General features: G+C 35.9%; 1 protein-coding gene across 2 annotated transcripts in view; it reads left to right on the top strand.

The window, feature by feature from the left end:
• Positions 1 to 14,251, top strand: part of CWF19L2 (CWF19 like cell cycle control factor 2) — a 174,272-nt gene that overhangs the window by 85,578 nt on the left and 74,443 nt on the right. For both annotated transcript variants that reach the window (XM_037841310.1, XM_037841309.1), the window contains exons 9-10: positions 5,533 to 5,626; positions 7,982 to 8,074. In XM_037841310.1, coding sequence (XP_037697238.1) covers positions 5,533 to 5,626; positions 7,982 to 8,074 — 187 coding nt within the window. The remainder of the gene's footprint in view (positions 1 to 5,532; positions 5,627 to 7,981; positions 8,075 to 14,251) is intronic.

The raw sequence follows: 14,251 nt of genomic DNA, 5'->3' as shown, positions 1-14,251 counted from the left end.
ATCAGTGTAGGTTGTTCATGTGTTTCTAGGAATTTGTCCATTTCATCTAGGTTGTCTAATTTGTTGCCATACTGTCATTCATAGTATCCTCTTAAGATCTTGTTTATTTCTGTGGGGTTAGTATTAATGTTCCCTGTCTCATTTCTCATTTTATTTATTGGCGTCTTCTCTCTTTTTTTCCTTTTTCAATATAGCTAAGGGTTTGTCAATTTTATTGATCTTTTCAAAGAACCAACTTTTGATGTTGTTATTGCTTTCTTTAAAAATTGTCTATTTTGTTGATTTCTGCTTTAAACTTTATTATTTCTTTCCTTCTGCTTGCTTCGGCATTAGTTTACTGTTCTTTTACTAGTCTCTCCAGATATGCAATTAGATCTTTGATTTTAGTTCTTATATTTTAATGTGAGCATTTAGGGCCATAAATTTCCCTCTTAGCAGTGCCTTCGCTGCATCCCATATGTTTTGATATGTTGCATTCTTGTTTTCATTCATTTTAAGATATTTACTTGATTTCCTTTGCAATTTTTTCTTTGACCCACTGAATTTTTTAAGAATGTGTTCTTTAACTTCTATGTGTTTGTGGGTTTTCCAGTTCTCTGCCTATTACTGATTTCCAGAATCATTCCAGTATTGACAGTGAAGATGCTGCTTTTATTTCAATCTTGTTAAATTTATTGAGACTTGTTTTGTGACCCAACATGTAGTCTCCTGGAGAATGATCTGTGTGCATTTGAGAATAATGTGTATCCTGCTGTTTTGGCATGCAGTTTTCTGTATATGTCTATTAAGTCTAGTTCGTTTATGATGTTATTCAAGTTCTCTGTTTCCTTATCTATCTACTGTCTAGATGTTCTACCTGTTGATAAGTGTGGTGTACTGAAGTCTCTAACTATTATTATAGAGGTGGCTATTTATTCCTTCTGTTTTGCTGGTGTTTACCTCATGTACTTTGGTGCACCATGTTTGGTGCATAAATATTTATAATTGTTATTTATTCTTGGTGGATTGCCCCTTTTATTAATATGTAGTGTTTCTTTATCTCTATGACAGCTTTTGACTTAAATTGTTTTGTCTGATATTGGTATAGCTTTTCCATCTTTTTTTTGGTTACTATCTGAATATAATATCCTTTTCCCTTCTTTCACTTTCAACCTATTTGTGTCCTTGGGTCTAAGGTGAATCTATTATAAAAAACATACAGTTGACTCATACTTTTTATCCATTCTGCCACTCTGGTTTTTTGATTGGAGTCTTTAGTCTGTTAATATTCAGTGTTATTACTGTAAAGGCAGTACATACCCTTTTTATATGTTATATCTTTTTCTGTCTCTCTTTTCTTTTATTGCAGCCTTCTTTTCAGCATAGTATATCTTTTATGCTCTTTCTGTCTGATCTCTTTCTCATTTCTCTTTTTGTATATTTTTAAAATACTTCATTTGTGGTTACCCTTGGGTTTGTATTACACAGCCTACATCTATAACCTAGTAATTTGAATAGATAACAACTTTTTTTTTCTTTTTGGCCTATTTTAGGTTTTTCTTCTTTATTAGAGACATTGTGGGTTTACAGAACAATCATGCATAAAATACAGGGTTCCAACCTCCCTATTATTAACACCTTGTATTGCTGTGGAACATCTGTTACAGTGGATGATATCACATTTTTATACATGTATTATTAACTATAGTCCATGGTTTAACTTGGGTTCACTGTGTACCATATATCCATGAATTTTAAAAAATTTTTATTTTGTTGCTATACATACAATCTAACATTTCCCCTTTTAATCACATTCAGGTATGTATTTTAGTGCTATTAATTACATTCACAATGTCATGCTGCTATCACCACCATCCATTATCAAAATTTCCCATCATTCCAAATAGGAACCCTGTGGATTTTAAGCCTTACCTTCCAATTCCTTATCCTCACCTCATCCCCTGGTAACCTGTATTCTAGAATCTGACTCTATGAGTTTGCTTATTCTAATTATTTCAAATACTGAGTTCATACTATAAATTGGCTTTTAAGTTATTATTTTTTGATTCAGTTTTATTGAGGTATATTCACATACTATACAGTCGTCCATGGTGTACAGTCAACTGTTCACAGTACCATCATATAGTTGTGCATTCATCACCCCAATCTATTTTAGAACATTTTCCTTACACCAGAAAGAATCAGAATAAGCATAAGAAATAAAAAAAAAAGAACACCCAAGTCACCCCCTCCCCATCCCACCCTATTTTTCATTTAGTTTTTGTCTAACTTTGTTTAAATAGCTTATCCCTCTTCTGGTCCCATGTCCTCCATTTCCCCTCTGTATATTGTTTTTGTTACACGTTATCTATGTTTTGCCATTATCGGGAAATATGACTTTTTTCTGTCAATTGTATTCTGACTGTTACAGTTACAGTACTGTTGGGTTTTGCACCTACCTTTACTGATTAGCATCATTTCTTCACACTACTCCAAGCCACTTTCTCTTGTTTTTTCGACCTAAACACTCCCTTCAGTAAATCTTGTAAGGCATGTTTTTTTTGTTGAACTCTCTCAGTTTCTGTTTATCTGGGAATATTTTAAACCGTCCCTCTTTTGTGATGGACAGTTTTGCCAGATACATACTTTTTGGCTGACAGTTTTTTTTTCTTTCAGTAACTTAAATGTATCTTACCAGTGCCGTCTCTCCTTCATGGTTTGTGATGAGAAATCAGAACTTAGTCTTATTGAGGATCCCTTGTACAGGACAAATCACTTTTCTCTCGCTGCCTTCGTAATTCTCTTTTATTTTTTGGCATTTGAAATTCTGGTTAGTATGTATCCTAATAAGGATTTGTTCTATTTGAAGTATGTTGCATTTTTTGGACATGTATATTCATGTCTTTCGTGAGAGTTGGGAAGATTTTGGCCATTATTTCCTCATATATTCTTTCTGCCTCTTTTCCCTTCTATTCTTCTGGGACACCATGATGCATATATTTGTGTGCTTCATGCTGTCACTCAGATCCCTGAGATGCTGCTAATTTTTTTCCATTCTTTTCTCCACCTGTTCTTCTGACTTTATGATTTCAATTGTCCTGTCTTCCAGTTCACTGATTCTTTCTTCTACTTGTTCATATCTGCTATTGTATGCCTCTTGTGTATTTTTAATCTCCATTATTGTGCCTTTCATCCCCATAATTGCTGTTATGCTTCTCTTTTAATCTTTCAGATTCTTTTTTATGCTCACATATTGTGTTTTAAAATCCTTTAACTCCTTTAGCTCTGTATTCACCATTAGTTTATTTATATCCATTTTATTCTTTATTTCCTTGAATTGATTTAGGAGATTTGCCTGAACTTCTTTGATTAGTTATTCCAAACAACTAATATTTCCTTTGATTGGGCAATATCTTCCTTTTTCTTAGTATAGCTTGCCACTTTCTTCTGAAGTCTAGGCATCTGATTATTTTGATTTGCTAACTCTGAAGGTCTTTTTCTCCCTATTGTCTAGGACTTTATTGTAGGTTGGCTATTTGTTAAGGCTCCTCTTTGGCCCTTGGACCATCTTATACTGAACCTTTAAAGTGCCCATGTTTAACTGTTTCAATCTTCTCAGGTCTTCTACACTTGATTCTTGCCCTGGATACATGGTACAACTCTTAAGATTGCCCTTTTTGGTGAAATTATTTCACTTCCTTGAGAAAGCTTCCTTTCCTCTGTTTTTTTTCTCTGGGAATTCTGATCTGTTCCATTTGTTTCTGTATATTATTTTCTCCCCAGCACCTGTAATTTGTTTAACTTCTCTCCCTTTCTCAATGCCGTTTTTATTACACTTTTCTGTTTTGGGATCTGCCCTCCCTCACTGCAATTTGTCTCCTCTTGCCCCCTTTGTATTTATGTGAGAATTTTCTGCCTCTGGTTACTGCCCCATTAGGGTATCCCATCCTGGGGAGCAAAATTGGGTTGATGTAAAAAGGTCTGTTTTTTTTTTTTGTTTGTTTAGATGCTCCAGCAATCAGACTGTGCTGAATGTGTGCACCTCTTGCCAGCTTTCTGCCATGGTCTATTTCATTTCCTGGGTGCCTTTTTTTGTATGTATGCACTGGTTAGCTGCTGTGTTCTGCCCTGGGTCTGTGCAGACTTTTTTCCCTATGCCTGGATATCCATGCTGTGAATGGCTTTATGGTCTACATCCGTGGCAGGAGGGACTTGGGCTGTGCTGCCTCTGTATGAATCTTAAGCTGGGTACGACCAAATGAGTTGGAGGGGTCTGGACAGGTGGGTTCAGGTTGTAGATCTACCTTTACTAGTGTTTCTTTCTTTTTCTTCACGTCAGCATTTGTGGTGTGCTTTTCAGATCTCTATCATCCTTCACAGTTCCAAGCAAGTGGTTATTTGTCCTTTTATTAAGTTGTTTCTAAGGTTAGACTTTTTCAGAGGATGCCTTATGTCACTATGTTGGTGACATTCACTCTCCTCCCATAAATATTTTTGAACTTTGTTCCAGGATATGGTTATTTGGAAACCATTTAATCCTTTTGGTTCTTGCTTTCAAGATTTGCATGGTGGGACCAGAATATCATTTAGTCAAGGTCTTATTCCCCTCCAATGAAGGAAGATCCTTCTCCATTCAGTGCTTTCAGAATTATGAGGTTTCTTTGTCTGTCTGTTGGTACCAAGCACTATTTATAGCCCTGTGTGAGTGCTGAATTCTGTTTTCAAATCCTTTTGGATAGTTCTTTCCATGGCCTAAGTTAGTTTACTGTTGAATCCTCAGTGGGCCTCCTCTGTGGTTCTCTTTTGTGTAAACTCTAGCTTTCTTTGTCTCCATGAACTCTTAGCTCTGTCTTCACTCAGGGAAATCCACTGAGCTCTGTCTGCGTGCCCCTCCCTACATCATAGCCTCAAATCTCTGTTATGGTGATAATTGGTGCAGCTTTGAATGGGGCAGGAATCTGACCCTGGCTGGAAATTTCTCTTTTCTTCTGTGATGTTTCCATAGTGGAATTTTGGCACATGATCTCAGTTGGAAATTATGTTTTTTGATTTAATTCTGGACTGACTTTGCCAAAGAGTACATGATCATTGCTTTTCTTCTTTGAATGCAATTGCATATGCCATTTCCTTGTTACAATTTCTTAGATTATAAATAATTTATCACACTGAATGAGGAGAGTTTCCCCAGATATCGGGAATGGTAGCCTGTTTCTAGTGGTTTTTGTTTGTTTGTTTGTTTCCCTTTTAGAATGAGTATGGGAATATTAAATAATGAAGCATAGCTGATATATTAATTGATTTTTCTCATTGGAACTGGGGCTTTTGTCAGTCAACTTGTTCCCTATCATAGCACACACATGGTATATAACAGAGAGCCACTAACTATTGATTTATGGTAAAACAATGAATTTAATTTTTATATATTAATATCTTGATCTCCTGTTGGTACTGAATGCTTTGTTGAGGTCAAATTGAAAGAACATTTGAGTCTTGATGTTGTAATTTGCGGTGTACCTATATTTCATATCCTCTTAATCTGTTCCATTCAAAAAGGAGTTCAGAAAATGAGTCCATCCACATCCTGAGTGTTGATGAGAAGAACAAGTTGGGTGCCAAGATTATCAAGGCAGAGATGATGGGAAATATGGTAAGACTCATATATGTTGTTCTTTTTGGAAAATAGTGATTAAATATTTAATTTCTTAAGAGTAATTTTGGAAGTTCCTCAACAGTATGGATGTACCACATTTTGAAATGTGCTGTTTATTGATTCCTTAAAGAAGTTCTTAAACATTTCTAAAAAATAGTCTGTTCACTGCTAAATAAATGATCTACTTTCATTGTCAGATTTCTGAAATTTAAGATCCTAAGGAGTTACCTGATTTTTAAAAATTTCTTTTTTACTTCACTATTTACTTTATTTTTAACTTATTGAGTATATTTGAGGGAGATAAAGATATCACTGTCTTCTTTCCCCTTTTAGTGATGTATTACTAAGAATGCTTATTACTTTCTTCAATTTCCTTAGTTATGAACCTAAAAAACGAATTCCTAAAAAGTATGGTTAATTCATTTATTCAAGTTTTTTTTTTAATAATTCAATTTTATTGAGGTATAGTCACATACCATGCAGTCATACAAAGCTTACAGTTGTTTACAGTACCACCATATGGTTGTGTGTCCATTACCAAAATTAATTTTTGAACATTTTCATTGCCACACACACAAAAGTAATAAGAATAAAAATTAAAGTGAAAAAGAACAATTAAAGTAAAAAAGAACACTTAGTGCCTTTTTTTTTTTTTTTTTGCCCCCATTTTTCTACTCATCCATCCATACACTGGACAAAGGGGAGTGTGATCCACATGGCTTTCCCAATCACATTGTCCCCCTCATAAGCTACATTGTTATACAGTCATCTTCAAAATTCAAGTGTTCTGGGTTGTAGTTTGATAGTTTCAGGTATTTACTGCTAGCTATTCCAATTCATTAGAACCTGAAAAGGGTTATCTATATTGTGTGTAAGAGTGCCCACCAGAGTGACCTCTCGGCTCCTTTTGGAATCTCTCAGCTATTGAAACTTATTTCATTTCATTTCACATCCCCGTTTTGGTCAAGAAGATGTTCTCCATCTCATGATGCTGGGTCCAGATTCCTCCGTGGGAGTCATATTCCACGTTGCCAAGGGTATTTACACCCCTGGGTGTCAGATCCCACATAGCGGGGAGGGCAGTGATTTCACCTGCCAAGTTGGCTTAGAGAGGGCCACATCTGAGTATAGTTAATTCATTTATTCAAGTTTTAAAACCAATGTTCGATATTGTATCAGATACTTGTAGGTTAGCTCATTTAATTCCAATTATAATGTTGTAGTTTAAAACTGATTTACCCGAGAATTGAATAGAAATAGGGATGATTCAATAAGAGTACTTCTATTGATTGATTGATTGATTGATTGATTATATTGAAGGCCTGTCACATGGCTGCTGCAGTGGGCACTCATAATACATGTTAAATTGCACATGGCTGATAGCAAAGTCAGACAGCTTACCATGTCTTGACTGAATAGAGTCACTCATGGTCATAGGTATGCATTCACCTCAAGGTGATTTTTAAGTAATTTTCTATTTTGTTATCATATGAATACACGTTGGAAGAACAAAAGGTCTCCAACAAGACATTTCTATTTTTAGTAGTTTGTATGTCTTATAGAAGGCAAATCTTTTATATGCTCCTTCTTTTTCTGAATGTGGACCTTCGTAACACTCAACTTCAACTCAACCCAGAACTTGCAAGAGAGAGAAACTGACAGCAAAAACAGCAAGAGAATAAAGTTTGAATTTTGAAAGCACAGAGGAATTAGCTAAAATAGAGAAAGAGAGGTCATGTAGGTAGGAGGTTAGCTTATATTATAAGAAGTGTTACTGTGTTGGTGGATCCACTTCAGTGGTGAATGCTATTCTTTGCTTGTCACATAAATATATTTATTTAGTTTTTTGCTTAGTGGTTTGTTGCTTTATATGTCAATTTTATATAAATTTCTACAGAATTCCTAGAATAAAAATGAAATATATTCAGAATTTTTATCCATATTACTTTCAACAATGAACAAAGTAATACTTCAAATCTTTTGATGGCTTCCTTGTTACAAATAACCCAAGTTTTAAATATTGCAAGTTTGTAGTATCTAAGGAATTATAAAAATGTCATCCTTACAGTTATATAATTCTTTCATATCCCTATCCTGCCCAAAATATATAACCTTATAATGATTTACCTTGAAAGCATAAACAAATGTCACAGATATTTAAGAAGTTTGTAACTGAGGTAAGTTCATTAAAAAGTAATATATAGACTGTGAGTTAGTAATTGAAGCTAGGTGATGGCTACATGTGTGTTCATTATGCTATTTTCCCTTCTGTTATATAAATTTGAAGTATTCTGTAATGCAGAATTTAAATATATATATGTATATCTATTTTTCCTGTTTTTGTTTTTGAAGGAATTAGCTGAACACCTTAAAGCCCAACTTGAAAAAGCAAATAAATTCAAAGAAACTACAACACAGATATCATCCAAAAAATCTGGGGAAGAGGTAAGGAATAAAAGTTTGTTTGCCGGCACATAATTGCCTTGTTCAGTAGTACTACTTTGCATTGGTAATATTTTCATGTGAGGTGTTTCTATATCTGTGTCTGTGTGTGTATGCTTGTTTTAAAAATGTATTTCCACATATATTCTCTTACATTGGAAACAGAGCCTAAGCCTGGTGTCAAGGCGACCTGGTTTTATTCTGGACTCTGCCACTTACTATTTGACCTTGTACAATTCAGTTAATACCTTTAGTCTATAAATTCTTCCCCTACAAAATGAAATACTTGAATTAGCTATCCATCTCATATCAAACAAGTTATTTTGTTCAATGATTCATTCATCTCTCCATTAGTGAACAAAACAGACAAAAACACCTGCCTGTATACAGTTTTCATTTGTGTAGGAAGAGAGAGAGACAATAAATGATAAAATAAATAAATAAATAAATCGCATAGCAAAAGAGTAGGGTTAATGGAAAAAGAATAGGGTTAATGGGAATCTTGAATGTCAGATGGGTTGGTGGCTTACAGTTTTAAATAGGATACACAGGTAATCCTCATTGAAAAAGTGACATTGATGCAAGGATTTGAAAGAAATGAAGGAGTGAATCTCTTTATAGCTGTGTGAAGAACACTGCAGGCATATTAGGAAACAGATGATAACAGGCCTAAGGTGGGAGATTGATGTGTAGGAAGAACAGCAAGGAGACCAGTCTTGCTGGAGTGAAATGAGACAGAAAGAGGGTTGCAGGTGATCTAGGTCAGAGAAACTATGGGAAGCCAGATCATGTTAAGCTTTGAAGGTCATAGTAAGGAACTGGGTCCTTAATCTGAGTGAGATGAGAAGCTAATAAAGGGTTTTGAGCAGAGAATATATTTTGACTGAACCATCTTGGCTTTGGTTTAAGAAAAGATTGAAGGATAATAAGGGCAGAAGCTGGAGTCTGGTTAGACTTTTGCAATAATACAGATAAGAGATGATGGTAGCTTTGATCAAGATACTTGCCTATGAGAGAAATGATTAGATTCTCTTTCTATACTTTTTCTGTATATATTTTGAAAGAAGTAGTGACGGAATTTTTATAATGGCTTAGATGTGAGATATGTGATAAAGAAATGGGTCAGAGAGGACCCCCATATTTTTAGCTGAGCAGTTGAAAGAATAGAGTGGTCATTATTTGAGATGTGAAAGAAAGAGGAGGAGCAGATATGGGGGTGAAGATGAGAAATTCTATTTTGGTTATATTGAGTTTGGATACCATTTAGATATAGAACAAGCAGAGGTGTCAAGTAGGCAGTTGGTTATAGTGTGGAGTTGGGAGAAGCCTAGGCTGAAACATATTTAAATACATGGTACTGTATTAGATCACCAAGGAAATAAATGTAGATAGAAGAAGTCAAAGGGCTTAGTTGGTTCCTTATGGTGTTGAGGTTAGATAAATGAATATACTGAATTCTTCAACAACTCTTGAGGTAGTTCATGTCATTATCACAGTTTTACCGACCAAGAAACTGAGGCACAGAGAGTTAAGTAATTTTTCCAGATGTGCAACTAGTAAGTGGCAGAGCAATGTTTGAACCCTCATAAGGGTTCTTAAGTTTACATGACACTTCTTCTTTTATTCTGAATGAGAAAGCAACAACAATTTTGGAGATTAGGTTTGATGGAGGTCTATGATTTTAAAGGACTATTCTCAAAGATTAATTTCCATCATTCATTGTTAGTACGAAAGGAGGTAGGAATGCATGAAGTGAAGTTCCGTGAAAATTTTGCAGGCTAACATCATTAATGGCATTGATGCTGGTATACAGAGTATGTTTATGAAATTAGCTGTTTTGGCTAAGTTGTGGTAGCTAATGTTTTTAAAAGTGGATAACTCAGAATTTTTACACAAATTAAGGAATTGAGAAAAAGTTGTGTTTTTTGCCTTTAAAATTTTGTCTCTTTACTAATATTCTCATGTTGCTCATTTATTGTTTTCCTGATAGCCTTTAGTTCTTTTTCTGAATTTTCGTTCATCTCTTGGAGCATTTTTAATATCATTGTTTTAAAGGCCTTGTTCTATATGTATACCTTCTGGTCTTCTTTTTTGTATTATCTGGACTTTTATCGTCTTCCTTTGGATGGGCCATCATTTCTTGTATTTGCTTTTTTTTTTTTTTTTTTTTTTTTTTTTTTTAATCTTGTACTCCTTTTTGCACAGTGTACATTTTAATGTTTAAAATGTTAACTCTGGGATTTAATCCCTGAAGTGTCTGTTTCTTGATTTTATAACTAGTTGGTAATAAGACAGAGATTTTCCTGAGCTTCAGCTCAAGGCAAATGCAGTGTGCAGGGTTTTCACTGTCTTTCTGGACCTGTGTCTTTCCTAGGCGTTTGCTTGTTGGTTGTTTTGCAGTTCTGTTTAGGGGTGTCTGGTTATCTCGTGTGTTTGAGGGAGATGGACCACGCTCTAATGGGTGTTTGAAGCCGGCAAGCCTTTGCCCAGACTGTCCACCTCTATAGTTTGTACAGTCCTTTTCATTGTTTCAGGCTCCTTTTGCATAGAAGGCAAATAATGGGAGGGGCAAACTCGTGTGGACTTTCTCAAGTCAGTCTTTTCTAGCTGAAACATAGCCAGGGACCACAAAACGGATGCAGATTAGTTCTAAAGTTCCCTTAGCATGGGTGTGTTTGGGGGTGGGGGGTGGGGTGGAGGATCAGGAAGAGTGTCACGTGCTTCTTCCATGGCACCCCAAAGCTGAGCTTTCTTGGCCTGCCCAGCAAATGCAATCCTTCAACTAACTGTTCCCTGCAGTCCTGAGGATCATAGCATCTCTCATTCTCCTCTGCCATGTCCTTTGTCCTGGGAGGGTTGAAACAGTGGCTGTGGCTGTCTTTTTCAGGGTGGGTTGAAACAGTCGCCTCCTTCATAGCCAAGCCCCCAGGGGTCTGAAGTTGCTAATCAAAAGCCATTATCAGTGATCAGCTGTGCCCACCCCTGGTCTTGGGGAAGAGGATTTTTATATCCTTTTCTTTCACCAGTGAGCTAGCCCAGGGCCACCCTGACAGTGGCCTGGTGTGAGACTGGGTTATGGGCACCAGTAGCTGCTGCACAGAGAGAGCAATTTACTGTTCTTTAATGTAATTTATCAGCTTATTCCTCCTTCTCTTTCCTGAATGCTATACAGTGTTTTTCTGGCCTCTGGAGTTTTAAATAGTTGTTTCTGTCAGTTTCTTCCTGTTTAATGGTTCTTGTGGTGGAAGGACTGAGTCCTGGCGCTCCCTACTCTGCCATCTTCCTGTAATCCTCCTATCATGGGGCTTTAAAGTCAGAGATCTAGAATTGGGTCTGGGGCTTCATCATTTTTTGTATATGATCCTTAGTATCTTCATTAGTAAAATGTGACTTAGTAACACCTAGGTCACAGGCTTGGTTGTAAATGAGATATATCCTATAACTTTAAAAAATTATATCAGTATTAATTTCTATCTGTAAAAGTTTTCTTGGTTTGTTTTTAAATAAGAAAAATATAAGACGGTTTTTAGATTTCATTGCTATTTTTTTAAATTTAATTTTATTGAGATTGTTCGCATACCATACAATATCCAAAGATCTAAAGTGTACAATCAGTTGCCCATGGTACCATCATTCAGCTGTGCATCCATCATCACATTTTTTTTTCAATTTTTAGAACATTTTCATTACTCCAGAAAACAAATAAACAAAAAAAAGAAAAAAACAAAACAAAAATAATACTCAAATCCTCCCATCCCTAACCACCCCCCCTCATTACTGACTCATAGTATTGGTATAGTATGTTTGTTACTGTTGAAGAAAGAATGTTAAAATAATAGTACTATTAACTGTAGTATATAGTTTGTAATAGGTATGTTTTTTTCCCTATATGCCCCTCTATTATTAACCTCTAGTTATAGTGTCATACATTTGTTCTAGTTCATGGAAGAGATTTCTAATATTTGTACAGCTAATCATGGACATTGCCCGCCACAAGGTTCACTGTTTTATACATTCCCATCTTTTAACCTCCACCTTTCCTTCTGGTGACATATGTGACTCTAAGCTTCCCCTTTCTACCACATTCACACACCATTCAGCACTGTTAGTTATTCTCACAATGTGCTACCATCACCTCTGTCTATTTCCAAACATTTAAGTTCAACCTAGTTGAACATTCTGCTCATAATAAGCAACCGCCTCTTGTTCTTTAGCCTTTTATATCTTGGTAACTTATGTTTCATGTCTATGAGTTGACATATTAATAATTAGTTCGTATTGCAGACCATGCATTATTTGTCCTTATGCGTCTGACTTATTTCACTCAATATAGTGCTCTCAAGGATTCTTAATCAACCCGTTTTTTTTTTTTTTTTAAGACAGTTTTGTTCACCTGCCATACGTTCCGTCCTAAGTGAAAAATCAATGGTTCCCTGTTTAGTCACGTATTTATGTATTCACCACCATCACCACTATCTATATAAGGACATCTCCATTTCTTCCACAAAGGAGGAAGAGTCAAAGAAGATAGAGAGACAAAAGAAAAAGAAAAAAGAAACAAAACAAAACAAAACAGAACATTACAGCTAAAAAGCAACAAAAGGAAAGATAGAATTAAACTAAAGTAGAATAAAAGAGTCAGACAACATCATCAATGCCAAGAGTCCCATAGCCCTCCCTTATGTTCCCCTCTTATAGGCATTTAGCTTTGATATATTGCCTTTGCTGTATTAAAGGAAGCATAATACAATGCTTCTGTTAACTGTAGTCTCTAGTTTGCATTGATTGTATTTTTCCCCAATACCACCCTATTTTTAACACATTGCAAGGTTGGCATTCATTTGTTCTCCCTGACGTAAAAACATATTTGTACATTTTATCACAATTTTGAGCACTCTAGGTTTCACTGAGTTGTATAGCCCCACTCTTTATCTTTCCTCTTTCCTTCTGGTGCCCCACATGCTCCTAACCTTCCTCTTTCAACCATACTCACAGTCATCTTTGTTCAGTGTACTTACATTGCTATGCTGCCATCACCCCAAATTGTGTTCTAAACCTCTCTCACTCCACTCTTTTCCTATCTGTAGTGCTCCCTTTAGTATTTCCTGTAGAGCAGGTATCTTGCTCACAAACTCTTTCATTGCCTTTTGTCAGAGAATATTTTAAACTCTCCCTCATATTTGAAGGATAGTTTTGCCAGAGATAGGATTCTTGGTTGGCAGTTTTTCTCTTTCAGTATCTTAATATATCACCCCACTTCCTTCTTGCCTCCATGGTTTCCGCTGAGAAATCCACACATATAGCTTCCTTTGTATGTGATGGATCGCTTTTCTCTTGCTGCTTTCAGGATTCTCTCTTTGTCTTTGATGTTTGATAATCTGACTATTAAGTGTCTTGGCGTAGGCCTATTCAGATCTATTCTGTTTGGGGTATGCTGCGCTTCTTGGATGTGTAATTTTATGTTTTTGCTAAGAGATTGGAAATTTTCATTGATTATTTCCTCTATTATTGCTTCTGCCTCTTTTCCCTTCTTTTTTCCTTCTGGGACACCCATGACATGTACATTCATGCGCTTCATGTTGTCATTCAATTCCCTGAGACGTTGCTCATATTTTTCCATTTTTTTCCCTATCTTTTCTTTTGTGTGTAGGATTTCAGGTGTCTTGTTCTCCAGTTCCTGAGTGTTTTCTTCTGCCTCTTGAGATCTGCTGTTGTATGTCTCCATTGTGTCTTTCATTTCTTGTGTTGTGCCTTTCATTTCTATAGATTCTGCCAGTTGTTTTTTCAAACTTTTGATTTCTGCCTCATGTTCACCCATTGTTTTCTTTGTAACCTTCATCTCTTTTGCCATATCTTCCCTGATCTTGTTGATTTGGTCTAGCATATTTCTTTGAAAATCTTTAATAGATTGTTTCATTAAAGTGAAACAGTATTTCCACTGTGTCTTGATTGAAGTGTAAGTTTGTTCCTTTGACTGGGCCATATCTTTGTTTTTCTTAGTGTAGGTTGTAGTTTGCCGTTGTCTAGGCATCTGGTTTCCTTGGTTACCCCAATCAGGTCTCAGGAGGGGGAAATATTCAGTATCAGGTTTCCCTGAGGGTGTGTCTTAGAGATTGACACACCCTGTCAGGCCTCTAGCCTCTGTGTTTTTCCCAACCTGCCCAGCAGGTTGTGCCTGTC

The sequence above is a fragment of the Choloepus didactylus genome, chromosome 6, assembly GCF_015220235.1.
Source record: "Choloepus didactylus isolate mChoDid1 chromosome 6, mChoDid1.pri, whole genome shotgun sequence".
NCBI lineage: Eukaryota > Metazoa > Chordata > Mammalia > Pilosa > Megalonychidae > Choloepus > Choloepus didactylus.
The sequence above is the reverse complement of the archived record's forward strand: the minus strand, read 5'-3'. Positions and strand labels throughout refer to the sequence as shown.